General features: G+C 45.2%; 1 protein-coding gene across 1 annotated transcript in view; it reads left to right on the plus strand.

Moving 5' to 3' along the window:
- The first annotated feature begins 691 nt into the window (after window positions 1-691).
- ACYP2 (acylphosphatase 2) overlaps window positions 692-27,826 on the plus strand; it is a 204,443-nt gene continuing 177,308 nt past the window's right edge. The window contains exons 1-3 of the mRNA XM_044291827.1: window positions 692-815; window positions 13,502-13,518; window positions 22,250-22,359. Coding sequence (XP_044147762.1) covers window positions 701-815; window positions 13,502-13,518; window positions 22,250-22,359 — 242 coding nt within the window. The 5' untranslated portion in view covers window positions 692-700. The remainder of the gene's footprint in view (window positions 816-13,501; window positions 13,519-22,249; window positions 22,360-27,826) is intronic.

Raw genomic sequence — 27,826 nt, forward strand, 5'->3', positions numbered from 1 at the left:
GCCTCTCCCTCTCCTGCCCCGCCGCAGCACTTCCATCTGTATCGCTGTCCTGAGGACGGCGATACAGATGACCATGGAGATGAGCACTTCCACAATGCAAGTGCTCATCTCCCTGTGCCCTGCCGCGGCCCCCCACGTCACCAGCGGGGCTCAAGACTTCTCTAGAGGGATTTTTCAGGACTTAGATATTGATGAACTATCCTCAGATCGGTGGGGGGTTGGACACATGGCACTCATACCGATCAGCTGCCAGAATCGGATACTATACAGTGGGCGGAGCAGGAAGCAGACAGCACCATACACTATGTAGTGGCCATGTGGTGTACTGCAGCTCAGCTCCCATTTAAAGTGAATGGCTGTGTCCACTTTTAGTGTCCGGCGGCGGATCAGGGACTGGTGACAATCTCTGTACAGTGCATCCATCTATGTGGCACTATAAAAGCATTTGACATAAATATGGTACATAGAGCCCATTTAAAAATTGTAATAATGTTTAAGACCAGGTTTCTTTAGAGCTGATACATTTTCAATAGGATGTTATACAACCTGCTAACTTCTTTAAGATAATGCCAGGATTGCCTGTCACTGCAACGGTTAAGCTTGTAAGTGCCCAGATGGTCTCTGGCCTGGCTGCAGTCGTCAGCTCCTCCCTGCACAGTGACACCTGTAAGATGAGATGTCAGGCTGGGAAGCCGTCTCAATGCCTCCAGCCTATGCTCTTCTGCTTGCATTCATCTGTACGACAATGTCTGGCCTAGTCAAAGCTTCAAACACTCTGAAATCTGTAGATTATGAAGTTTTTGGCCGTGTTCAGGGTAGGTCTGTTTTTTTCCCTACAGCTTTTGTTATTGAAATTGCTGTATGATTTGCAAAGCTTTTCCTGCATGCTCGACACGTTCACAGTTACTAAACATAGCTCATCATGAAGAAGGATCTGCAGGCTGGATGCAGAAGGCCGTATGTGTAATGTGCTCGTCATCGCCAGACATCAGACCCTCCAGCAATATTCTAGTCCTGGGGGGTACGCAGACAACATGTGGGCGCATGAAAACACATTAGACAAGATTTTGCACTCATGAGCACATGATAGGTGTCATCTCGTACCCATAAATTGCCAAACTGTACCCAAAGGGCACCATGCTTTGCCAACATATAGTATATACTGTATGTATATACAGCCATATAGTACCACATAAAGCTATTCAGTGCCCATATGGCAGGGATAGACGACGGATCTTTAATATTGTTAGGCAAGCAAAACGGAAAGGGAAGTGGATGTTATTGTCCATCTGGGGACAAACGATCTGGCTTGCAATGAGGTTTCAAAGGTGAAAAGCTTTTCACACACTTGGAAAGGATATACGGGAGGTTGCATCAACTGTTTCATTCTCTGCAGTTTTGCCTGTGCATAACCTTCAGCATGACAGGAAGATGCGCATTAAGGGATTCAATGTATGGCTTGGTGAATGGTGTCGGAACCAAGGGTTTGGCTTTGTGTCTCATGTTAGCTCTTGTTGGAATGGAAAAGAACTGTACAAGAAAGATGGTTTGCATCTTTCTCTCAAAGGAACGAATGTCCTCGGTTAACAGTTCCAAGTATTTGCTAAGGAGCATTTAAACTAGGAAAGGGGGGCAAAAGAGTGATAATCCAGCAGTCCAACTGCCCCCCGAAACAATGCCAGAAGATGCAAGTAGCACAAAGGTTAAGAAATGACAAGCACAGATTCTTATCTACAAATGCTCGCAGTTTAGGGAATAAGATCAATGAACTTGAGGCTATAATGGCATCTGAGAATATAGATGTAGTGGCTGTTACTGAGACGTGGTTCAAGGGGAGTAATGATTGGGATATATCAATACCAGGGTTCTCTCTATACAGGAAAGACAGAGAAGGCAAGAAGGGGGAAGGGGTGACCCCAGGGCCGGCCTTTGGGGTGTGCGGGCTGTGCGGCCACACAGGGCGCCATAGCAACAGGGGCGCCGGGCGGCCGACACAGCCCGCCGAACTCTAAGTGAAGTCAGCCTATCAGAGGCCGGCGCAGGCAGCGTGGGACACAGGCCAGAAGAGGCCTGCATCGCATCGCTGACACTGAGGTTTGAGGTAAGTATAAGTGTTATTTTTATTTATTTTTTACAATAGTGATACGGGGGACGACTTATTTAATAATGGCACATGATGGGGGGGGGACTTACTTAATAATGGCACATGATGGGGGGGGGACGACTTACTTAATAATGGCACATGATGGGGGGACTTACTTAATAATGGCACATGATGGGGGGAACTTACTTAATAATGGCACATGATGGGGGGGACTTACTTAATAATGGCACATGATGGGGGGGACTTACTTAATAATGGCACATGATGGGGGGACTTACTTAATAATGGCACATGATGGGGGGGACTTACTTAATAATGGCACATGATGGGGGGACTTACTTAATAATGGCACATGATGGGGGACTTACTTAATAATGGCACATGATGGGGGGACTTACTTACTTACTTACTTAATAATGGCACATGGGGGGACTTACTTAATAATGGCACATGATGGGGGGGACTTACTTAATAATGGCACATGATGGGGGGGACTTACTTAATAATGGCACATGATGGGGGAAACTTACTTAATAATGGCACATGATGAGGGGGGACTTAATAATGGCACATGATGGGGGGGAGTTACTTAATAATGGCACATGATGGGGGGGACTTACTTAATACTGGCACATGATGTGGGGGGCCTTAATACTGGCACATGATGGGGGGCCCTTAATACTGGCACATGATGGGGGGGCCTTAATACTGGCACATGATGGGGGGCCTTAATACTGGCACATGATGGGGGGGGCCTTAATACTGACACATGATGGGGGCTTATTACTGGTACGTAATGGGGGGTCTTATTACTGGCACGTAATGGGGGGCTTATTACTGGCACGTAATGGGGGGCTTATTACTGGCACATTATTGGTGGGCACTATAGGGGCATCTACTGAGGCAACACAAAGAAGGGGTGTTTTATATGAGGGGCTCTGTACAGTAGCATTTTATACTGGGACACATTATGGTGGGTACTATGGGGAAGGGGGGAGAGGAGTACTATGGAGTCATCTACGGGGGCACTAAGAAGGGGTAATTTATACTTGCAAATTATGGGGGACACTGAGGGCATCTACTGGGGCATTTTATACTGGTACATTATGGGGGGCACTAGGAGGAAGGGGGAGAGGAGCACTATGGGGGCATTTACTGGGGGCACTATATAGGGGTATTTTATACTGGCACATTATGGGGGACATGAGCTCAACTGGGGGCATAAGGGGGTATTTTTTGCCTTGTCACATTATAAGGAGAATTATTTCTACTGGGGGGCATAATGGTGGGCTTTATTAGCCCCCATGGTATGACCCCCTAGTAGCAGCACCAGCCTCTCTCTGCTCTGCTATCCCTATGCCCCTTCTCCAAATCCTTATTATGAAATCTTTCTCATTAGGATAAAGCACAACATCAGCTCCGCCGAGCCCCCGGCCAAAGTGTGGAAGTGGCGACCGAGACCCCCAAGGGCCAAGTAACTGTAAGTGTTCATGTGAAATATGTTTATGTTATAGACATATAGCCTACACTGTGCCACACCATATACAGTATAACTCTACACTGTGCCACACAATGTACAGTATACCTCTACACTGTGCCACACAGTATACCTCTACACTGTGGGTGTGACCACTGAAAGGGCGTGGTTACTGAGGGGCGTGGTCACTATGGGGCGCTGTAAAGCTTTCTCGCACAGGGCGCCTAAAGGCCTAAGGCCGGCCCTGGGTGGCCCTGTATGTGAAAGACAGCATAAAATCTAATTTGATACAAGTTAGCGAGAACAATTTAGAGTCAGTTTGGGTTACCTTGCAGCTTGATAATCATAAGGTAACTCATGTAGGTGTGATATATAGACCACCTAGCCAAGTCAAAGAATAAGATGATCTACTAGTTGAGGAAATAGTTAAAATCACATTGAAGGGGGAAGTTATTATTATGGGAGACTTCAATCTTCCTGATGTAAACTGGAAAACCAAAATAGCTAGTTCTGCCAGGAGTACAGATATTCTAAATTCCCTACTGGGATTATCTCTACAACAAGTAGTTGAGGAGCGAACCCGGAAGGAGGCCATTTTAGATTTAGTATTCACAAATGGAATTTGGTATATGATATTACTGTAGGGGAAAGCTTGGGATCTAGTGATCACCAGTCAGTGTGGTTTACTATAAGTACAGTGACTGAGTCACACCACACAAAAACAAAAGTTTTAGATTTTAGAAAAACTTACTTTTCTAAAATTAGATTAGTGGTATACGAGTCCCTATCAGATTGGAACAGTTTCATTGGAGTCCAGGAGAAATAGGACTACTTAAAAGAGGCACTATTGAAGGCAACAGAAAATTGCATTAGGCTTGTCAGTAAAAGTAAAAAAAGGAAAAGACCACTGTGGTACTCAGCAGAAGTGGCCAAAATCATTAAAAACAAAAAGATAGCATTTAGGAATTATAAAAAAAAATAAAACAGACACAAGATTCACAAGAAAGGTAGTAGGGAGGAATCGGGCAACTATAGGCCAGTAAGCCTGACATCAATAGTGGGGAAATTAATGGAAACCATACTTAAGGAGAGGATTGTGGAACATCTAAAATCCCATGGATTGAAAGATGAAAAACAGCATGGGTTTACTTCAGGGAGATCATGTCAAACTAATCTTATTGATTTTTTTGATTTGGTGACTAAAACAATAGATGGCGGAGGTGCAGTAGACATCGCTTATCTAGACTTCAGTAAGGCTTTCGATACTGTCCCACACAGAAGGCTTATCAATAAATTGCAGTCTTTGGGCTTGGACTCCCATATTGTTGAATGGATTAGGCAGTGGCTGAGGGACAGGCAACAGAGGGTTGTAGTCAATGGAGTATATTCAGACCAAGGTCTTGTTACCAGTGGGGTACCTCAGGGATCTGTTCTGGGACCCATATTGTTTAATATCTTTATCAGCGAAATTGCAGAAGGCCTCGATGGTAAGGTGTGTCTTTTTGCTGATGACACAAAGATTTGTAACAGGGTTGATGTTCCTGGAGGGATACACCAAATGGAAAAGGATTTAGGAAAACTAAAGGAATGGTCAAAAATCTGGCAACTAAAATTTAATGTGGATAAGTGCAAAATAATGCACCTGTAGCGTAAAAACCCAAGAGCAGAATATAAAATCAGTGATACAGTCCTAACCTCAGTATCTGAGGAAAGGGATTTAGGGGTCATTATTTCAGAAGACTTAAAGGTAGGCAGACAATGTTATAGAGCAGCAGGAAATGCTAGCAGAATGCTTGGGTGTATAGGGAGAGGCATTACTAGTAGAAAGAGGGAGGCGCTCATGCCGCTCTACAGAGCACTAGTGAGACCTCATTTGGAGTATTGTGCTCAGTACTGGAGACCATATCTCCAAAAGGATATTGATACTTTGGAGAGCGTTCAGAGAAGAGCTACTAAACTGGTACATGGAATGCAGGATAAAACATACCAGGAAAGATTAAAGGACCTTAACATGTATAGCTTGGAAGAAAGACGAGACAGAGGGGATATGATAGAAACTTTTAAATACATAAAGGGAATCAACAAGGTAAAAGAGGAGAGAATATTTAAAAGAAGAAAAACTGCTACAAGAGGACATAGTTTTAAATTAGCGGGGCAAAGGTTTAAAAGTAATATCAGGAAGTATTACTTTACTGAGAGAGTTGTGGATGCATGGAATAGCCTTCCTGCAGAAGTGGTAGCTGCAAATACAGTGGAGGAGTTTAAGCATGCATGGGATAGGCATAAGGCCATCCTTCATATAAGATAGGGCCAGGGGCTATCCATAGTACTTAGTATATTGGGCAGACTAGATGGGCCAAATGGCTCTTATCTGCCGACACATTCTATATAGACAGCACAGGTTGTCCAATCTCTGGGACCTGTACCTATACTTGGAACGGAGCCCACAAAGCCAGGGAGGGCGCACTGTGCATATACGGCTGCCCTCCAATCATTCCTATAGGAGAGCTGAAAATAGCGGGACGCCACACTCAGCTGCTTTCAGAAGTCCCATTGAAATGAATGAGAAGCACACTGTGCAAGTGCGGCCAGCGCTCCACTATTTTCGGCGCTCCCATGGGAACAAATGGAGGGTGGTCGCCCATTTGCGGTGCGCCCTTCAGGACTTTGTGGGCTCTGTTATAAGCATAGGTGCGTCTCCTAGAGGTGAGATGTGCAGATATCAGACTAGGCTAGGATATGCCCCCAATGTCTGAGATGGGACAACCCCTTTAAGACCAGCGTGAAAAACACCCGTCTTAATAAATGTCCCCCAATATGTCACAACTTACACACTGCTTTCCCACTAAACAATATCCCTCATCAAGATAGACTTATTTGCTTCATAAATATGAGTAAATTTTATATATAAATATATATTTTGTATACTTTATGCCAATATGTGCCAGATGTAAGACAGAATTTAGGCGCGGCCACAATAGTAAATATAGGATATTGGACCTATATAGTGTCAAACAGCCCCCATAGAGCACCATACTTAGTCAACACAGAGACATACCTTTTCCACATGGGCTTCTGTGCCAATATACTGTAGAGCCCACATAGTGCCAATATCCAGAGGGTACCATACTTTAGCTAAATTAAACATACCATATCTGTCATCACAGCAACCAGATGGTCAAAAAAACTGCGGCACCTGTCACTCTCTCCCAGAGTTTCCTCACTGGTCAATGAAGAAAGACTAAAGACGAATAATAAATGCATTTTAGAGTAGTTTAAAACAATGGATACCAACCATAGAAGCAAACCAGGAGTCTCCTATGGGGCCCTGGTGGAGGAGGGGATCAGCAGTGAACTGCTTCTAGCTTCTCCTGTTCCTGACAATGGTTCACTGCATTTTTCATCAGCCACCAATAGAGGGAGCTCAGTGCAAAGCTTATTTGCAGTTGCCGTGAAAATTAATGATAACTGTATAAATTCCTATGCACTGAGCTCCCCCTAGTGGTCTCTGCAAGCAGCCAGTTGTATAATACCCCGTGTGAAGAGAAGCAGATGTTATGTGTAAAGGCATTGAGAAATATGGTGTTTAGAATAGGCGGCTATATTTATGAAGCACCTCATCCACTTTTTCTGACATAGTAGTCAAATAAAGTGAGTGATGATGTTAAATTTTTTTTAAATTATAATTGCGGTGGCCTAGGAGGGGTGAGTGGAGGATAGGAGTAGTGGTTATGGCTCCCTAGAGCTGTGCAGTGACTGGATGGCGCACCCTTTCTTCCCTCAGGGCACACCCTGGCTGTGGAGCTCCTGTCTGGTGTTGGGGTGCCCCTCATGTTGGATGTTTGGCCAGGTGCAAGGCAGGACTGGTGGATATTTAAGAAAATAATCAGACCCGTTGGTTTTAATAAATAAAGTCTCTCTTTACTAGCTTGATGATGGGGATTGTAGTACAAATAGCAGCAAGACACAGTTTCAAAGTATATCGCAGTGCAATAGCAATGTATGGATAGCTACAATGATGGTGGTTATAGTACTCCCTCTCATTGAAACATTTTGCAGTCTCTCGGCAGAACAGACTTTCAGTAAGGTTCTTGTAAAATCCTTCTGCAGTTCTGAGTGGTGCAGAACTGCGATATGGGTGGTCAATCTGTCTCAAAGTATGGGGGATGTTTTAGCAACATTCCCTTTCACAGCATCACAGCCTTTCTGCCATAAACACGCACAATACCTTGCCGTCTGTGTCCAATGCACGGCCTTGTGGATTCCAGACTTTCTGATCTCCTTTTCTATGGACAACTTTGTAGAATGGCTGCTATTTGGGCAAGAGAGTAGGGTTCTCTGAACATGGGCCTAGTTGTCCAGGAGGTCTCCCACATAATGTCTTTTCTCCAAGCTGCTTCAGGCTAGAATCTCTAACTCCAACTAACTAGCCGGGGGGCGGACCTGGTCCATCATTCTGACAACTTAACACAATTGCCAACCATAGGTTGCCAACAGCTCACAACTAGGGATGAGCGAATTGACTTCGGATGAAACATCCAAAGTCGATTCGCATAAAACTTAGTTCTAATACTGTACGGAGCAGGAGCTTTGTACAGTATTATAATGTATTGGCTCCGATGAGCCAAAGTTATTGCTTCGCGAAGTCTCGTGAGACTTCGAGCAATAACTTCAGAAATTAATTCGTACTGTAAAAAAACATTTCCTGAACTCGGGTTCGGTTCCAAGTGGTACCTTGGAACCGAACCCGAGTTCAGGAAATGTTTTTCACAGTACAAATTCATTTCTGAAGTTATTCCTCGAAGTCTCACGAGACTTCGCGAAGCAATAACTTTGGCCCATCGGAGCCAATACATTCTAATACTATACAAGGCTGCTGCTCCGTACAGTATTAGAACTAAGTTTAAGGCCTCATGCACGCAACAGTATTTTTTCACGGTCTGCAAAAACGGGGTCCGTAGGTCCGTGATCCGTGACCGTTTTTTCGTCCGTGGGTCTTCCTTGATTTTTGGAGGATCCACGGACATGAAAAAAAAGTTGTTTTGGTGTCCGCCTGGCCGTGCGGAGCCAAACGGATCCGTCCTGAATTACAATGCAAGTCAATGGGGACGGATCCGTTTGACGTTGACACAATATGGTGCAATTGCAAACGGATCCGTCCCCCATTGACTTTTAATGTAAAGTCAGGAGTCCCTTTTATACCATCTGATCGGAGTTTTCTCCAATCCGATGGTATATTTTAACTTGAAGCGTCCCCATCACCATGGGAACGCCTCTATGTTAGAATATACTGTCGGATATGAGCTAGATCGTGAAACTCAGATCCGACAGTATATTCTAACACAGAGGCGTTCCCATGGTGATGGGGACGCTTCAGGTTAGAATATACTAAAAAACTGTGTACATGACTGCCCCCTGCTGCCTGGCAGGTGCTGCCAAGCAGCAGGGGGAGACCCCCCCCCCCCTTTTTAACTCATTGGTGGCCAGTGCGGCCGCCCCCCCTCCCCCCCTGTAGTTAACTCATTGGTGGCCAGTGCGGCCGCCCCCCCCCCCCTCCCTCCCCTGTAGTTAACTCATTGGTGGCCAGTGGGCCCTCTCCCCTCCCTCCCCCTCCTAATTAAAATCTCCCCCCCCTTTCATTGGTGGCAGTGGAGAGTACCGATCGGAGTCCCAGTTTAATCGCTGGGGCTCCGATCGGTAACCATGGCAACCGGGACGCTACTGCAGTCCCGGTTGCCATGGTTACTTAGCAATTTGTAGAAGCATCATACTTACCTGCTGCCTGCTGCGATGTCTGTGTCTGGCCGGGAGCTCCTCCTACTGGTAAGTGACAGGTCTGTGCGGCGCATTGCCTAATGATCTGTCACTTACCAGTAAGAGGAGCTCCCGGCCGGACACAGACATCGCAGCTCGCAGGTAAGTATGATGCTTCTACAAATTGCTAAGTAACCATGGCAACCGGGACTGCAGTAGCATCCCGGTTGCCATGGTTACCGATCAGAGCCCCAGCGATTAAACTGGGACTCCGATCGGTACTCTCCACTGCCACCAATGATAGGGGGGGAGATTTTAATTAGGAGGGGGAGGGAGGGGAGAGGGCCCACTGGCCACCAATGAGTTAACTACAGGGGAAGGAGGGGGGGCCCACTGGCCACCAACGAGTTAACTACAGGGGAGGGAGGGGGTGGGGCCCACTGGCTACCAATGAGTTAACTACAGGGGAGGGAGGGGGTGTGGCCCACTGGCTACCAATGAGTTAACTACAGGGGAGGGAGGGGGTGGGTCCCACTGGCTACCAATGAGTTAACTACAGGGGAGGGAGGACGGGGTGGGCGGCCGCACTGGCCACCAATGTATTAACTACAGGGGAGGGAGGGGGGGTCTGCCTCCTGCTGCCTGGCAGCACCTGCCAGGCAGCAGGGGGCACTCATGTACACAGTTCTTTTAGTATATTCTAACCTGAAGCGTCCCCATCACTATGGGAACGCCTCTGTGTTAGAATATACTGTCGGATCTGAGTTTTCACGAAGCGAAAACTCAGCTCTGAAAAAGCTTTTATGCAGACGGATCTTCGGATCCGTCTGTATGAAAGTAACCTACGGCCACGGATCACGGACACGGATGCCAATCTTGTGTGCATCCGTGTTCTTTCACGGACCTATTGACTTAAATGGGTCCATGAACCGTTGTCCGTCAAAAAAATAGGACAGGTCATATTTTTTGGACAGACAGGATACACGGATCATGGAAAACGGCACAACGGCCACGGATGCACACAACGGTCGTGTGCATGAGGCCTAACTCTGTTAATAGTAATTAACCCTTTGTAGTAGTCCTTCTGGGTTTCTGCATACTTTTTATTTAAAAAAATCAGTGTAGTTGCACTTTGCTGGTCTATGATAAGTGTCCCCCACTATGTATTTAGGCCGGGTATTCACAGGAACAGAGCAAGATGCGGCAGCCACATTGTTGCCCATCCGGGGCAGTCAGCAGCATGAATTTGCAGGTCAATGGAGGTGTTACCTTCAAATTATTCAGTAGTTTGCTACGCAGGTACACAAATACATTAAATCACTATATTTTACAAGATAACATTACATCAATTAACCCTTTGCAGCAATCCTGTTCTGGGGGTACTGCACGAGCACATACATAAAACACAGCATAAGGGTCCATTCACACGTCCGTTTTTTCTTTCCTGATCTGTTCAGTTTTTTGCAGAACAGATCAGGACCAGATCTGGACCCATTCATTTTCAATGGGTCCTGGAAAAAATCGGACAGCACAATGTGTGCTGTCCGTTTCCGTTGTTCCGTTCCGCATGTCCGTTTAAATATAAAACATGTCCTATTCTTTTCCGCAAAATTCGGATCCTGGTACAATACAAAGTCAATGGATCCGCAAAAAACGGAAGACATTCGGATGTCATTCCGTATGTCTTCCGTTTTTTGCGGAATCCGTTCCTGGAAACACATAGCAAATATTTTTTTATTTTTATTTTTTCAATTTTTTTTCAAAGGAATCCAAACAACTTTATTTGATTATTGAAATGTATACATGTTTCCGTTTTTTGCAGATCCGCAAAAAACGGATGACATACGGATGACATACGGAAACATTTTCAGGAACAACGGATCCGCAAAAAACGGACCGAAATTCGGATTATAGAAAAATACTGACGTGTGAATGTAGCCTAAAACAGTTGTACTATAAAATGATACAAGTAACATCTGGTCTAGAGATGACATCTAGTAGAAATAACTGCCTGGTAATGTAATGGTTTGGGGAGGTTCCTTCAGTTCCTGCAGAGCAGCGCTTGACTGTAACAGGATATGTGAATATAACTTATGTTTGCTCCATTTCAACAATGAACCAGATTTTAGCAGGGTCTAGAGGTGTGAAATTTGTACTGGGGCCCACCTCTGTAGCAAGGTGTGATGGCTTTATGCTGGGTGGGATCTATGCTCATTATAAAAAAACAATATTGTTTGAATAATAAATGATTAAGACCCAAGGAATATGTTTTGCCCTCCACCCACAAAAAATTTCTAGAAGACAGCATAGCTTTTAGAACACGTTTAGACTTAGATACATTGCCTCATCAGTACATACACAGCCCATGGATATTACTTTATAATAAATTTAAAAAAACAGATCTGTGGGGTCTGAAACCTGTACCTATATAGATACATCAGCCCAAACATTCCATAGAGGCAGACCACGCAACTGCTATAGGCTCAGAGCTGAACTCCTTTCTCTTTTCCTGACATTAAAACAATGCATTTCCATGCAGCCCCCACTAGAGGGAGCTCGGTGCAAACAGATTATTACAGCTTCCTTGGTAGACAATGGTAACTGTATAAATTCTTTATTTATTTATTTATTTATTAGACACACTTATAAAGCGCTGCTAAATTTCGCAGCGCTTTACAGACATTAGCATCAAGCTCTCCCAATGGGGCTCACAATCTAAGTCCCCTATCAGTATGTCTATTGGAGTGTGGGAAGAAACCAGAGAACATGGAGGAAACCCACGCAAACACAGGGAGAACATACATACTCCATGCAGATCTTGCCCTTGGTCGGATTTAAACCCAAGACCCGAGGGCTGCAAGGCACCAGTGTTAACCACTGAGCAAATTTCTATGCACTGAGCTCCACCTAGTGGTGGCTGCAGGGGGCCAATTTTGTAATATACTGTATTATGTGAAAGAAAGCGGTGATTTAGAGCTGTTATCAGTGTACTTATGCTAGTTGAGAAATATGCTGTTCAGAATTAGTGCCGTATTTTTGAAGCAACTGCTGCACTTTTTCCCACATGGAAGTCAGTGAGGCGGAAGGCAACTTTTTTTTTATTACAAATTTTCTTTATAAAAATTTCTTCTTAATTAAAAGAATAAATCATCAGAAATCTGGAGCATTGCACTTTGTGTTCTGTTTTGCCTGGGAGTTTTTGAAGCATGCATACTGGGAAACTAGGTGGGGTAGGGGCGCCAATACTAAGGGGGTCATTTACTAACCAGAAACACACCCATATTAGGTGTATTCCTGGTGCCGATTGTGGCGCAAAGGTCCTTTGCGGCACAATCTGCAACTTTTCCCCACTCATTCCAGGTCTAAAAAAGTGGGCGTCGCGTGGGCGGGGAAGGGGACAGGCCGCCAGTCTCATTTACCATTTTCTACGCCTGGTTTAGGCATAGAAAATGGTCTAAATGTAAGACAGTTCGGAAGCTGTCTCACATTTAGAACTGGCGGTGGATCCACTGAAGTTATGGAGAGGCCGGCGCCAGCTATAGGGGATATTAATAGATAACAGATATAATGATAGCTAATACATTATCACGCCATTCACCGTATGTGTTGGTCACGGCTTATCTACTCCCTCATGACTGCCCCCATAATCATTTTCAGGAAATAAAGTAAAAATCAATCTCCAATCAGAAAATAAAAACAGACTAAGGGCTCATGCACATGACCGTATGTAATTTGTGGTCCGCAAAACACGGATCCGAAAAAAAAGGTTAACATCCGTGTGCCATCCAGTTTTTTTGCGGATCCATTGTAACAATGCCTGTCCTTGTCTAAAAAATGTACTATTTTTTTGCAGAACGGACATACGGACACAGAATGCACACAGAGTAATTTCAGTTTTTTTCCAGCCCCTTTAAATGAATGGTTCCGCATACGGACCTGTAAAAAAAACTGAATGGAAGCGGAAGAAAAATACATTTGTGTGCGTGAGCCCTTAATCAGAGGACTACATTGCATCATGATTTTAATTAGTGAAAAAAGTATAGGTGATTTATTATGATTAGGTAAGGAGTGTTTTTTGTGTTTTTTTTTATTAGAATTCAAAATGTCCATGGATAACTATGTTCCCAGCTTACTATGTAGTGACATACTTTGTTATTGTCTTTCAGGTGTGTGCTTCAGGATGGTAAGTGTTCACATTTTTCATTTTTCATGGATTAACCCTTCTATCAGCCACTATTAGCCTTTGTCATCGGCAATGTTTACACAGGCACTGATTTCTTTTGAATAACGGCTTGTTTTTTTTTGGCAGCAAGAACATCATAGTCTAATACACTATTCGTGAAAAACATCAGAACCAACTAAAAACTGTTACGACCTCTAGTAAACGAACAGAACTGTTAGAACTTGCTGGGATCAGTTTAAAAAACTGATCCATCATAGCAATCGTGGTTCCCTTATAGGGGCTTTCCAGGATTATGGCCATTTTTACCTAGCTACCAGAGCGTGTGGTACCCATGAAAACGCCCTTCATACCTGCTTCCCACCACTAGTACCCCCTGACTACTTCCAGTCCCCGGTCTTTTTATTTCCGGGTGCGGTTTGGACAGGGTCATGTGCACACTTGCAGCCCATGGCTGGCCTCACAGTGATGTGTCTCCAGGCGACACATGATCCAGCAGTGATGTGCCGCTTTGGGACATGTAAGGCTACTTTCACACCAGCGTTTTTGCTGGATCCGTCATGGATCAGCAAAAACGCTTCCGTTCTGATAATACAACCGTCTGCATCCGTTATGAACGGATCCGGTTGTATTATCTTTAAAATAGCCAAGACGGATCTGTCATGAACTCCATTGAAAGTCAATGGGAGACGGATCTCTTTTCTATTGTGTCAGAGAAAACGGATCCGTCCCCATTGACTTACATTGTGTGTCAGGACCACATCGCGGACAGAAAAATGATGCAGCGCTTGCAGCATTAATCTGTCCGCAATGGGGACGCAACCAAACGGAACAGAATGCATTTGTTCAGTCTTGTCCGAATGACAATGAATGGGGACAAAACTGAAGCGTTTTCCCCCAACAATTGAGATCCTATGACGGATCTCAATAGCAGAAAGGGAAAGCCCAAGTAGCCTTACCGCTTAGGCAGCAGTGCACGGGACCCATCCAGACTTCAGCCGGAAGTAAACAGACAAGATCGGCGAACTGAGTCAGGGCACCAAAACAGAGTAGCATAGGCGAGCGCAGCCTATTGCATTAGGGTGTGTGTATGTATGTATATATATATATATATATTATATACTGTATATCACTATATACAAGAGGATGATATACGGTATAACAGCACAGAGGTTAAGAAATGATAAGCTCAGAGTCCTGTCTACAAATGCTCGCAGTTTAGGTAAAAAATCAATGAACTTGGGTCAATAATGGCATCTGAGAATGTAGATTTAGTGGCTGTTACGGAGACATGGTTTAATGAAAGAAATGACTGGGACATAACCATACCAGGGTACTCTTTATACAGAAGAGACAGAGAAGGCAAGAAAGGAGGAGGAGTGGCCCTGTATGTGAAAGATAGCATTCAATCTAACCTAATACAAGTTGGTGAGGCCAACATAGAGTCAGTTTGGGTTACGTTGCAGATTGCTAATCATGCAGTAACTTGTGTAGGTGTGATATATAGACCACCTGATCAAGTTAAAGAACTAGATGATCTACTAGTTGAAGAAATAGCTAAAATGACAATGAAAGGAGAAGTTATCATCATGGGAGATTTCAATCTTCCAGATATAAACTGGAAAACCAAAATAGCAAGTTCTACCAGGAGTACAGATATTCTAAATTCCCTACTGGGGTTATCCCTACAACAAATGGTTGAGGAGCCAACCCGGAGGGAGGCCATTTTAGATTTGGTATTCACAAATGGGGATTCGGTATATGATGTCATTGTAGGCGAAACCTTGGGATCTAGTGATCACCAGTCAGTGTGGTTTAATATAAGAACTGTGAAAGAGTCCCACCACACAAAAACAAAAGTTTTAGATTTTAGAAAAACAGACTTTTCAAAAATGAAATTAGTCATAAATGAGTCCTTATCAGACTGGAACGGATTACATGGAGTCCAGGAGAAATGGGACTACTTAAAAGGTGCATTATTGAAGGCAACAGAAAATTGCATTAGACTTGTCAATAAAAGCAAAAAAAGGAAGAGACCACTGTGGTACTCAGCAGAAGTGGCCAAAATCATTAAAAATAAAAAGCTAGCATTTTGTAATTATAAAAAAAAACAGAGCAATGAAGATAAGGAAATCTACAAGATTAGGCAGAAAGAGGCCAAGCAAGTTATAAAAACTTCTAAAGCGCAGGCAGAAGAAAAACTAGCTCAGTCTATGAAAAAAGGGGATTAGACATTCTTCAGATATATAAATGAAAAAAGTAAATTAAAACAAGGAATAACTAAATTAAAAACAAAGGACGGGAGGTATGTAGAAGAGAATAAAGGGCTAGCCGACTGCCTTAATGAATACTTCAGTTCAGTTTTTACAAAAGAAAAAGGAGAAGGACGTCCACTAGAAAGGATGACTAATAAATCGTTTGATGCATGTGTCTTTACAGAGGAAGATGTTCTAAGTTTGCTGTCTAAAGTGAAGACAAATAAGTCACAGGGGCCTGATGAGATACACCCAAAATTATTAAAAGAGCTTAGTGGTGAGCTGGCAAAACCGTTAACAGATTTATTTAACCAATCATTAGTAACAGGAGTCGTCCCGGAAGATTGGAAATTGGCAAATGTCGTGCCCATTCACAAGAAAGGTAGTAGGGAGGAATCGAGCAACTATAGACCAGTGAGTCTGACATCAATAGTAGGCAAATTAATGGAAACCCTATTAAAGGATAGGATTGTGGAACATCTAAAATCCCATGGATTGCAAGATGAAAAACAACATGGGTTTACTTCAGGGAGATCATGTCAAACAAATCTTATAGATTTTTTTGACTGGGTGACTAAAATAATAGACGGTGGAGGTGCAGTAGACATCGCATATCTAGATTTTAGTAAGGCTTTTGACACTGTCCCACACAGAAGACTTATCAATAAACTGCAGTCATTGAGCATGGACTCCCATATTGTTGAGTGGATTAGGCAGTGGCTGAGTGACAGACAACAGAGGGTTGTAGTCAATGGAGAACATTCAAAACAAGGTCATGTTACCAGTGGGGTTCCACAGGGATCTGTACTGGGACCAATTTTGTTTAATATCTTCATAAGTGATATTGCAAAAGGCCTCGATGGTAAGGTTTGTCTTTTTGCTGATGACACAAAGATATGTAACAGGGTTGATGTTCCTGGAGGGAAACGCCAAATGGAAAAGGATTTAGGAAAACTAGAAGAATGGTCAGAACTCTGGCAACTGAAATTTAATGTGGATAAGTGCAAGATAATGCACCTGGGGCGTAAAAACCCAAGGGCAGAATATAGAATATTTGACACAGTCCTGACCTCAGTATCTGAGGAAAGGGATTTAGGAGTAATTATTTCAGAAGACTTAAAGGGAGTCTTTCACCTAAAATGACCATTATACACCACAAACATGATGATATCCATTACATTTCCCATATTATAATCTTACCTTTCATATTGCTGTCCGTCGCCTATTCTCTCTTAAAAACGCTTTTAATCCATATGCTAAATAGGTTCTGAAGGTGCCCAGGGGCGGCGTTTATGCGGCCGGTGCCCAGGCTCCACGGTGCTGTTCAAATCAAACCCCTCCCCTTTCACCCCTCTGGCCCGCCCTCGGTTCTTGAGATACCATCCTCCAGTCAATGACAGATCCGGCGCCTGCGCCTGCGCACTCCATTACCCACTAGGGCAGAGGCAGCAGAGCGTTTAATCCGCATGCGCCGGCCCGATCTAGCCGGCGGAAGTAAACTGCCAAAATATCGGGATGTACGGGCCGGCGCATGCGCATTAAACGCTCTGCTGCCTCTGCCCTAGTGGGTAATGGAGTGCGCAGGCGCAGGCGCTGGATTTGTCATTGACTGAAGGATGGTATCTCAAGAACCGAGGGCGGGCCAGAGGGGTGAAAGGGGAGGGGTTTGATTTGAACAGCACCGTGGAGCCTGGGCACCGGCCGCATAAACGCCGCCCCTGGGCACCTTCAGAACCTATTTAGCATATGGATTAAAAGCGTTTTTAAGAGAGAATAGGCGACGGACAGCAATATGAAAGGTAAGATTATAATATGGGGAATGTAATGGATATCATCATGTTTGTGGTGTATAATGGTCATTTTAGGTGAAAGACTCCCTTTAAAGGTGGGAAGACAATGTAATAGAGCAGCACGAAATGCCAGCAGAATGCTTGGATGTATAGGGAGAGGTATAAGCAGTAGAAAGAGTGAAGTGCTTATGCCGCTGTACAGAACACTGGTGAGACCTCACTTGGAGTATTGTGCGCAGAACTGGAGGCCATATCTCCAGAAGGATATAGATACTCTAGAGAGAGTTCAGAGAAGAGCTTCTAAACTAGTACATGGATTGCAGGATAAAACTTACCAGGAAAGGTTAAAGGACCTTAATATGTATAGCTTGGAAGAAAGAAGAGACAGAGGGGATATGATAGAAACTTTTTAATACATAAAGGGAATCAACTCGGTAAAGGAGGAGAGCATATTTAAAAGAAGAAAAACTACCACAAGAGGACACAGTTTTAAATTAGAGGGGCAAAGGTTTAAAAGTAATATAAGGAAGTATTACTTTACTGAGAGAGTAGTGGATGCATGGAATAGCCTTCCTGCAGAAGTGGTAGCTGCAAATACAGTAAAGGAGTTTAAGCATGCATGGGATAGGCATAAGGCTATCCTTCATATAAGATAGGGCCAGGGACTATTCATAGGATTCAGATATATTGGGCAGACTAGATGGGCCAAATGGTTCTTATCTGCCGACACATTCTATGTTTCTATGTTTCTATGTTTCTTGTATATAGTGATATAGTGGACCACGCTGATAATATAACCTGGGTATCTCCTGCGGGGCTGGCTCCAGGTTCATGTGGGTCCCCTTGTGGCATTTTGCATAAAACACGAGGTAATAAAACTGCATGTATTATATATGCCTCAGATCAGCCCACAGACCCCCATCAGACCTCAGATCATCTCACTCAGCCCCATCAGACCTCAGATCAGCCCACAGACCCCCACTTAGCCCCCATCATACCTCAGATCAGCCCAAAGACCCCCACTCAGCCCCCATCAGACCTCAGATCAGCCCAAATACCCCCACTCAGCCCCCATCAGACCTCAGATCAGCCCAAAGACCCCATTCAGCCCCCATCAGACCTCAGATCAGCCCACAGACCCCCACTCAGCCCCCATCAGACCTCAGATCAGCCCAAAAAAAAACACTCAGCCCACATCAGACCTCAGATCAACCCAAAGACCCCCACTTAGCCTCCAAAGACCCCCACTCAGCCCCCATCAGACCTCAGATCAGCCCAAAGACCCCATTCAGCCCCCATCAGACCTCAGATCAGCCCACAGACCCCCACTCAGCCCCCATCAGACCTCAGATCAGCCCAAAAAACCCCACTCAGCCCCCATCAGACCTTAGATCAGCCCAAAGACCCCCACTTAGCCTCCATCAGACCTCAGATCAGCCCAAAGACCCCCATCAGACCCCCACTCAGCCCAAATCAGAACTCAGATCAGCCCAAAGACCCCCACTCAGCCCCCATCAGATATCAGATCAGCCCAAAGACCCCCACTCAGCCCCCATCAGACCTCAGATCAGCCCACACAGCCCCCCACTCAGCCCCCATCAGACCTCAGATCAGCCCAAAGACCCCCACTAAGCCCCCATCAGACCTCAGATCAGCCCAAAGACCCCCACTCAGCCCCCATCAGACCTCAGATCAGCCCACAGCCCCCCACTCAGCCCCCATCAGACCTCAGATCAGCCCAAAGACCCAGGACAGTGATGCAGTCTGATCTTTTTACTTTCTAGAAGCTAATGTTGCTTCTGTCTCCACTAGACTTTCTCTATATCCACATTTTACTCTAGTCTGTGCTAGGTAGCTGTAAGGATGTTCTCCCTACTCCCTCAGCTTGGCCAGAGCCAAGGGGCTAAGATAGCAGCTACATATTGGACTTTGCTTCCCCAGCTCCTCACACATCACTACCTCTCTCCTTACTGGCCCAAAGACCCAGGACAGTGATGCGCCGGCCGGGGAGGGTAAGTATTAAAGGGGCTGCGCGGAAACGAGTGGGCCCCCTGAGGAGCACTGGCCTGGATTAGGGTGTGCCCAGGCACACCCGACACACCCCGTGCGCACGCCTATGCAGAGTAGCAGGGGGCTGGTAAGGGATGAAAACAGGCTGGCAATACAAATCAGAGCTTTTTTTTCATTCATCCATTATTGGCAGTAGGGGGAGTACCATTTTCCCTTGTGGAGAGGACCTAGTAGGCATAAGGAGTATTATTGGCCATGTGAAGCGACCGGGCCGCAGGGGCAATATGTGAGTGCTGGTGGGCCGATGGAGGTAGTAGTTGTTTACTCACTGTTCTGTAGAGCTCCCTGGGCTGGTGTGCAGTGAATGGAAGGACAGCACCAGTTCCTTCGGGGCACACTCTGTTGTCAAGGGATTCCCACCAGATGGTGGTTGAGGTGCCCTTGGTGGAATGGTTTAAGGTGCCGTGGAGGCAGGGTCCTGAGTGTTTGTGACGCCAGCACCGTTAGGTGCAAAGGAAGGTGGTAGAAAGGATGAGGAGTCAATTGTTGTGAACAACTGAACTTTTTACTTAATCGATTGCCTTGAGGTAGTTAGTGTAGTACATTTACATGGCAAGGGTGACAACCCATATGATGCATATACGATATGCTTAGCTGCAATCCTAGTAACAGGTTTCACAATAGGTGCATTGACATTTTCCTTTGGCCGGTATGAGAGAGTTCCCTTCTAGCCATCCTCACTTTGTCCACACTCTAGCCGCCAGATACTGGATATAATAATGACTCTTACTTGTGTTTGGCAACCCATAGGGCGGTCTCCCTAATGGCAGGCATGAATCCTCTGCTCCATTGTTTGCACTGGTTGCTTTCAGAAACACTGGTCCACAATATCCATAGAGGTATGTGGTAATGCACAATCTTGCGCCTAGTCGTCCGGCTGTGTCCAGGTGCTTTCAGGCTTCTCCTGGTCACTGGTGCTGTGGAGTCTATAAGCTAATGTTGCTTCTGTCTCCACTAGACTTTCTCTATATCCACAGTTTACTCTAGTCTGTGCTAGGTAGCTGTAAGGATGTTCTCCCTACTCCCTCAGCTTGGCCAGAGCCAAGGGGCTAAGATAGCAGCTACATATTGGACTTTGCTTCTCCAGCTCCTCACACATCACTACCTCTCTCCTTACTCCTCAGCAACTTCCTTCCTTCTACACACCCTAAGGCTAGTTTCACACTAGCGGCAGGACGGATCCGACAGGCTGTTCACCATGTCGGATCCGCCCTGCGGCTATTTCGCCGTGCCCGCGGACCGCCGCTCCGTCCCCATTGACTACAATGGGGACGGGGGCGGAGCTCCGGCGCAGCACGGCGCTGCACGGAGAAAGGCCGCCGGACTAAAATTACTGCATGTCAGGCTTTTTAGTCCGGCGGCTTTCTCCGTGCAGCGCCGTGCTGCGCCGGAGCTCCGCCCCCGTCCCCATTGTAGTCAATGGGGACGGAGCGGCGGTCTGCGGGCACGGCGAAATAGCCGCAGGACGGATCCGACATGGTGAACAGCCTGTCGGATCCGTCCTGCCGCAAGTGTGAAAGTAGCCTAAAGTATATATATTTGTGGTGCCAACACCACCTAGGGGTGAATGGATGTAATGCAACTACCAGCCTGTTGTAGGGAATTTGCAGCTTAATACATAGAAAATACAATGGCATAAAATGACATACATGAGATTTAAGGGGCCCACTTCCAACACGGAGTGGGACACTGCACATGCAATGTTTCTCTGCGAAAAAAAGAATGCAAATGACCCCTCTTTCTATAAAGAATAGAGTGCCTCTAGTCGATTGCCTGTAAGACTCCAGATCCTGACAAGGCCTATCACCGCTTAAGCCAGTTCTCTCTGTTCTGCACTGATGAGGGGCTATCACCCTGACTGTCTTCTGTCTTTAGAGGAGGCACTGGTTTGGCTATAATCCTAAATTATGTCTCATGGCTTGTTTAAAAGGCCAAACACTTATCAGATTGTGACATCTTACATCTGGTGGCACTAGAGGAGCAGCTTTCTTTTCTTTATGGACAGAAAGCTAATTTGTATACCTTTTTCAGAGAAAAGCATTGCATGACCTATACGCCTTCTAGGTGTGCTCCACACGGGGGAAATAGTACTCCTCAGATCCCAAGATGGGCTCTCACTCAGTTAAGCCATTATTATTAAAAACTGATTGTCAATTGCTTGCTTATTGTTAATAACGAAGTGGTTTTTCAGGTAAATCTACAAACCTATAGGTCTTCGACAATAAGCAAGTGATTGGCAATACATTTTTAATGCTACACCCTCACAGCCGCCTACCGACCAAATCTCATATCCCTACCAGCTGTTATGTGTAGACCTAGCATTAGAGAAAAGTCAGCTATACCCACTAATGTCATCTAACGGCCTAATAGGAAGGTTGATATAACAAATGTAAAGGGGATTTCCTTGTGAAAGAAAAACCACAGAGGGGTCTGCTTCAGAATGACACCACATCACAGTCCCAATAACTATAGAAGGTGGGTTATAACTACTGTGTTATTTTATCTGTGCAAGCATTGTATTAATGAAAGATAAACTAAATAATTGGATCTAATTAAAATCAAAGCTATGAACAGCACACCTTTTATACTTTTTATGTACTTTTGTGTAATTTGGTGCAGTACACAGAAGATGAAGCAAGAAAACTTGGTGTGGTTGGATGGGTGAAAAATACAAGACAAGGCACTGTACAAGGGCAAGTCCAAGGACCAGAAGAAAAAGTGAATTCCATGTAAGTGTATCTAACCAAAAATCCAAGAAACTATAATGTGCACATAAGATATCTATAACATATAATGAGTGCATATGTCTGCTTCCCATTCCTATTCAGACTGTTCCTTCTTCTTCTTGCCTTATACTGATAAGAATGCAGCTTAAATGAGTGTTTATGAGCTGTCAGGGAACTAGAGATAAGGGCTACAGATGGAGCCCTCAGAACAGTCTGCAGATGCAGTGGAACTGAAGACTGTAGAAGATAATCTGTTGGCAATTCTTAATAAAGACCAAAGAAAAAAAATAAAGATTTTAGCCTGTTAAATAGAATGCAATAATAAAAAAAAATTCCCAGAGGTGTCCATAACTCTTAAATACTTGATAACCCCCTCACCCCTCCAGAAGATGTCATGACGAAGCATGTGTTGAGGTGTGAGGGCCACTTTGGTCTATATCGGCACACATTATTAACAATTTACTGCTATGATGTTTTATATAGGTTTGTGACTGTGACTAGGTATTGTACATTATTAGATGTGCGATCATAAATCTTTACTATACTAATATGATATATTTGATTCATTTATACGTGCATGTACAGTAATTAGCCTCTCTTTTGAGTGTGTGATAGCTGCTGCCCTATTTTACATACGTTATGAGATATCTTCTTAATAAAGCTTTGTATGATTTTAATAGAACTGTTGGAACCGTATGTTTCCTTTATAGGTGGTTTAGTTAATCTGTTTGCATACAGTGAATATATTACCAGCATTAGCCATGGCATCCACAGGGAAACTCTGCCCTGGGCATTTGCCGGAGCAGAATCTAGCAGAATAAAACATCATATTCACACAACTCCCGACGATAAAAACGCCACAAAGGTATATTTGGTTATTTGGTATATTTGGTATACATGGTTAAAAATGCTGACAGACTCCCGTTAACGTCTAGCAGTAGTGATTCATTTGATAGGAAAGTCATTCCCTAGTGGCGAATATAGTACAAATATTAGTGAAGGTGAACCCATCTTTAAAATGAAGGTCCCTTCACTTTACTTGAATGGAAATGTGTATAACAATTGGAATTGGCGTTGTTGCCTAGATTTTATAGACTATCTATTTTAAGATTTCTGCAATCTGGTGGCCATATAGAATTTCATCCAACTTTCCCAGTAAACATTTATAACTAAGAATACGCTGTCTAGTGTTCACTACCAATACAGCAAGCATCATATATTCTGATATTGCACATATATTCTGATATTGTCTTGATTGGCCAGGTAAAACTGAGCCATTCCTATTTATTAAAATGAAAGTAGCTTTTTCTCGTAAAATGGACTGACATACTACCCAACCTTTTTCACGGGATTGGTCCTCAATGTGAACATGGCTTATACAAATATGCCACCACAGTGTATATTTCTGGGAGATTTTGTGGGCTGCCCAGGGAACTTAGAATGGCCCTCAAATAAGGATACAAATGCTGTGAATCAACATATACTTTTGCCCTCCACTTGCCACCTAGATGACCCCAGATGCATGTTTTTAGGGGTGTTAGTCCAGGTCATCCCAAAATAAGATAAGCAACCAATGTTACATCGGTTATTGAAACCATCCCCCCTCAGTTAGCGCTGTGCAGCTACCCTCATTACTGCCAGAGGCACATGGGCCTTGGTACAAGAGTGCTCAGTGATTTGTGAGCAGGCGCAGGGAAGCACATAGCCAGTGCAGTTTCTAGGTAAAATTTCTCTCAGGGCGAGTGTCAAAAAAACTCCCCCCCCCCCTCACAACTGCTCGATGAAATAAGTGTCTCCCCATTGTAAAAAATGTGGAACCACATTGCACGGACGGTCACAGTGACGCACCCAGTGACCCACTGTCCCATAGACTCAGGCTCTCACTCACAGCAGGCTTCTTTCTCAGCACTGCTCCGGGTGGGCGGTAACAGGCAGGCAGGCAGTGCGGGCGGCGGTGCTCACCTCACTCACTGTACGTCACGCAGTGAGTGAGGTACAGTGAGTGAGCGCCGCCGCCCGCACTGCCTGCCTGTGGGGGGACATTATTTTTAATCACTATGGATCACTATGGACATTAGACACTATGGATCACTATGGACATTATTTAGAATGGAGGCTGCTGTGGATGTCATTATAACTGTATAATGTCTGATAGGCCTAGTCCTGAGTTATATTACCCTGCCCTGTATAATAATGTACCCTGATACCCCTTAGTTATATTACTCCAGCGGGGTAATATAACTAAGGGGTATCAGGGATGGGTACATTATTATACAGGGCATGGGCAGGGTAATATAACTCAGCTCAGGACTAGGCCTATCAGACATTATACAGTTATAATGAGTAATGACACCAACAGCAGCCTCCATTCTAAATAATGTCCATAGTGATCCTTATTAAACTTAATGTCCCCCACAGTGACAGTAGCCCCCATTTTCATGTCTCCCACAGAGGCCCCCCCCATTGTAATTAATTCCCCCCATTGTAATTAATTCCCCCCCATTGTAATTAATGCCCCCCCCCATTGTAATTAATGCCCCCCCAGACCATCACTCGCCTCACAGCAGGCATCAGCACTGCTCAGGGACTCAGGGCGGGCGGTAACAGGCATGCAGTGCGGCGCTCACTCACTCACTGTATGTCACGCGCCTGCGCCGCCTAGTGGGAGGATCAGGCGCGTGACGTCAGTAAGTCTGACCAGGGCCGGTGCAAGGATCTTTGCCGCCCTAGGCAAGATAAAAATTGATGCCCCCCCCCCTTATCAGATCCGGAATTGCGGACCCGGATCCGGAATTCCGATCCTGAAAAAAAATAGTACATGTCCTATTCTTGTCCCCAATAGCGGACAAGAATAGGCATATTCTCTTAGTGCCGGCAATGTGCGGTCCGCAAAATGTAGTATTAATAACTAAACAATTAAATAATACACATATTGCATTGTCTACTTACCACCAGGACAATTAGATGATCTGGTCTCAGGCTGCAGTCTGGCTCTTGGTCTGGCTCTGCGGACTCCCTTGTCACTCTCTTCTCCCCCCCTCCCTTGTCACTCTCTTCTCCCCCCTCCCTTGTCACTCTCATTCTACTCCCCCCACCCCCCTTGTCACTCTCATTGTACTCACCCCCCCCTTGTCACTCTCATTGTACTCACCCCCCCCGTCACTCTCATTGTACTCACCCCCCCTTGTCACTCTCATTGTACTCACCCCCCCCCTTGTCACTCTCATTGTACTCACCCCCCCCCTTGTCTTGTCACTCTCATTGTACTCACCCCCCCCTTGTCACTCTCATTGTACTCACCCCCCCCTTGTCACTCTCATTGTACTCACCCCCCCTTGTCACTCTCATTGTACTCACCCCCCCTTGTCACTCTCATTGTACTCACCCCCCCCTTGTCACTCTCATTGTACTCACCCCCCCCCCTTGTCACTCTCATTGTACTCACCCCCCCTTGTCACTCTCATTGTACTCACCCCCCCCTTGTCACTCTCATTGTACTCACCCCCCCTTGTCACTTGTCACTCTGATTGTACTCGCCCCCCCCCCCTTGTCACTCTCATTTCGTCCCCCTTGTCAATGTCACCTCTAATGTAGCGTGGCCGAGCTCTGTTCGCTCCGCGGTACAGGAGCTTTTGTTTCGTGTACCCGGCTGACAGGAAGTGCTCACTTAGTGTGCACTTCCTTTCAGTCCGGCCGGGTACAGGAAACAAATGCTCCTGTACCCCGGGCCGGACTGAACAGAGCTCGGCCACGCTACATTAGCAACTCAGCAGTCTGCAGCGCAGGCAGGCTGCGCAGCACTGAGCCGGCCGCTCAGGGGGCTCAGCATGAGGGGCGCCGCCGGCCGACCGCCCGAACCTTTATCACATAACCAAATTTTATTTTTTATTTTTTACCTCAACGGGCGCCCCCTGCTTCTGACAGCGCCCCGGGCGGCCGCCCGTCCCGCCCACCCCTAGAAACGGCCCTGCACATAGCCTTCGTACTGTCTAAGGCTAAAACTGAAACAACACAACCGCCCCATGCCAAATTCTTAATACCGGTGTATGACATTTGGACATTTTTGGACATTTACCTATTTCCCCTATGCGAAGTTAAAACTTCTTTCTTTATTTCACCTAAAAGAGTTAACTTGCACCGTTTAATACTGTGTAATTGCATTTTATATATATGCTGTGATACATCACCTGTTCATTATCACTGTATTTACATGGCTCTGTGGAAAGGGTTAATGAATACTGAAAGACTGTTAGGGCTTTGATTGAGAAGCTGGTAATTTTCCACATCTGCCATAGGGTTTAAAGAAGACCATGTTTTGGGGGGGGAAACCCAGACTTGTTTACCACCAAAAGCAGACAGCCTGACTTTTTAAATGTCTGGTTTTAGCTCTGTTGTTATGTCTGGAAACTTGTTTTTGTGAGGAAAACCTGCTGTGTTATTGCGATTGATTATCATTGAAGCTCTAATGTAAGTCTATACCAGACGGGAGCTGAAACAATGTATCTGTTTGTGCTGAGTTTCTCCACTCCACCCCTCCGACCAGAAGGTCCTAGTCTAGCAAAAACTGTATATAAGGAGAGCAGTCAGAGCTCCTAGTGTTCTGCACTTAGGGAACAATGTTAGGAAGTGGAGACTCTGAGTGACCAGACTACTGAGTGACCAGAAGAAGACACTGAGATGGGAATACGCTGCCACAGACCCTGGATCACCAGGCTTGGACTAGGGTACCAGCCTTCTGAAGAGAAAGAGGGACAGCTAGTTCAGGCCTTTCCTCAGCATCAAACCCTTCTTCTGCCAAGGAGGAGACTGGAGAAGCCAGCCCAATGCCTCCCCTGTATTGTTTTGTACCTGAATCCCTCCAGTCAAGAACCACCCTGGTTTACTGGAGACCCTGACTCTCTGGACTTATTTCCCATTGGGGTGCACCACCATTCCTTTCGGAGAGCAGTGTAGTGTTGGGGCCATCTCAAACCCGGCCACTGCATGTCTTATGCATCACAAGGGTCTTTCTCAAGCTCAAGCTCCTGGGCTCGGTAGAGACTGCTACCTCTGCACCCCCTATAGCTACGAACCTACGAAAGCTGTCGATAGTACAGGCTTGCATTATATTTGTGAGCCACAGAGGTTTAATGAGCCATGTGGTTCCACTTCACAGAAAATACACTTTAGACTAGACCTTAATTCTCAGAGTAGTACATAATGGTGCAAACATGGGTCTCGCTTATAAAAATGGCCTTGTTGCCCACTACAACCCATTAAAGTGCAGCTTTCCCAGAGAGTAGAACTTTTATCAGTTGCCATTGAGCAATTTTTCTGTCAGACATGTTTTATAAATGTGACCTGAATTGTTACTGCCAGCATACAACATCTTTTCTAAAGATAATCTGAATCATGTATGTGATATTCAGCAGCCCGGGTGGGAGGACAGGAGTGGTAGTAGAGGCCAGACGGTAGTAGTAGTTCAATGTGT

Source organism: Bufo gargarizans, chromosome 4 (assembly GCF_014858855.1).
Source record: "Bufo gargarizans isolate SCDJY-AF-19 chromosome 4, ASM1485885v1, whole genome shotgun sequence".
NCBI lineage: Eukaryota > Metazoa > Chordata > Amphibia > Anura > Bufonidae > Bufo > Bufo gargarizans.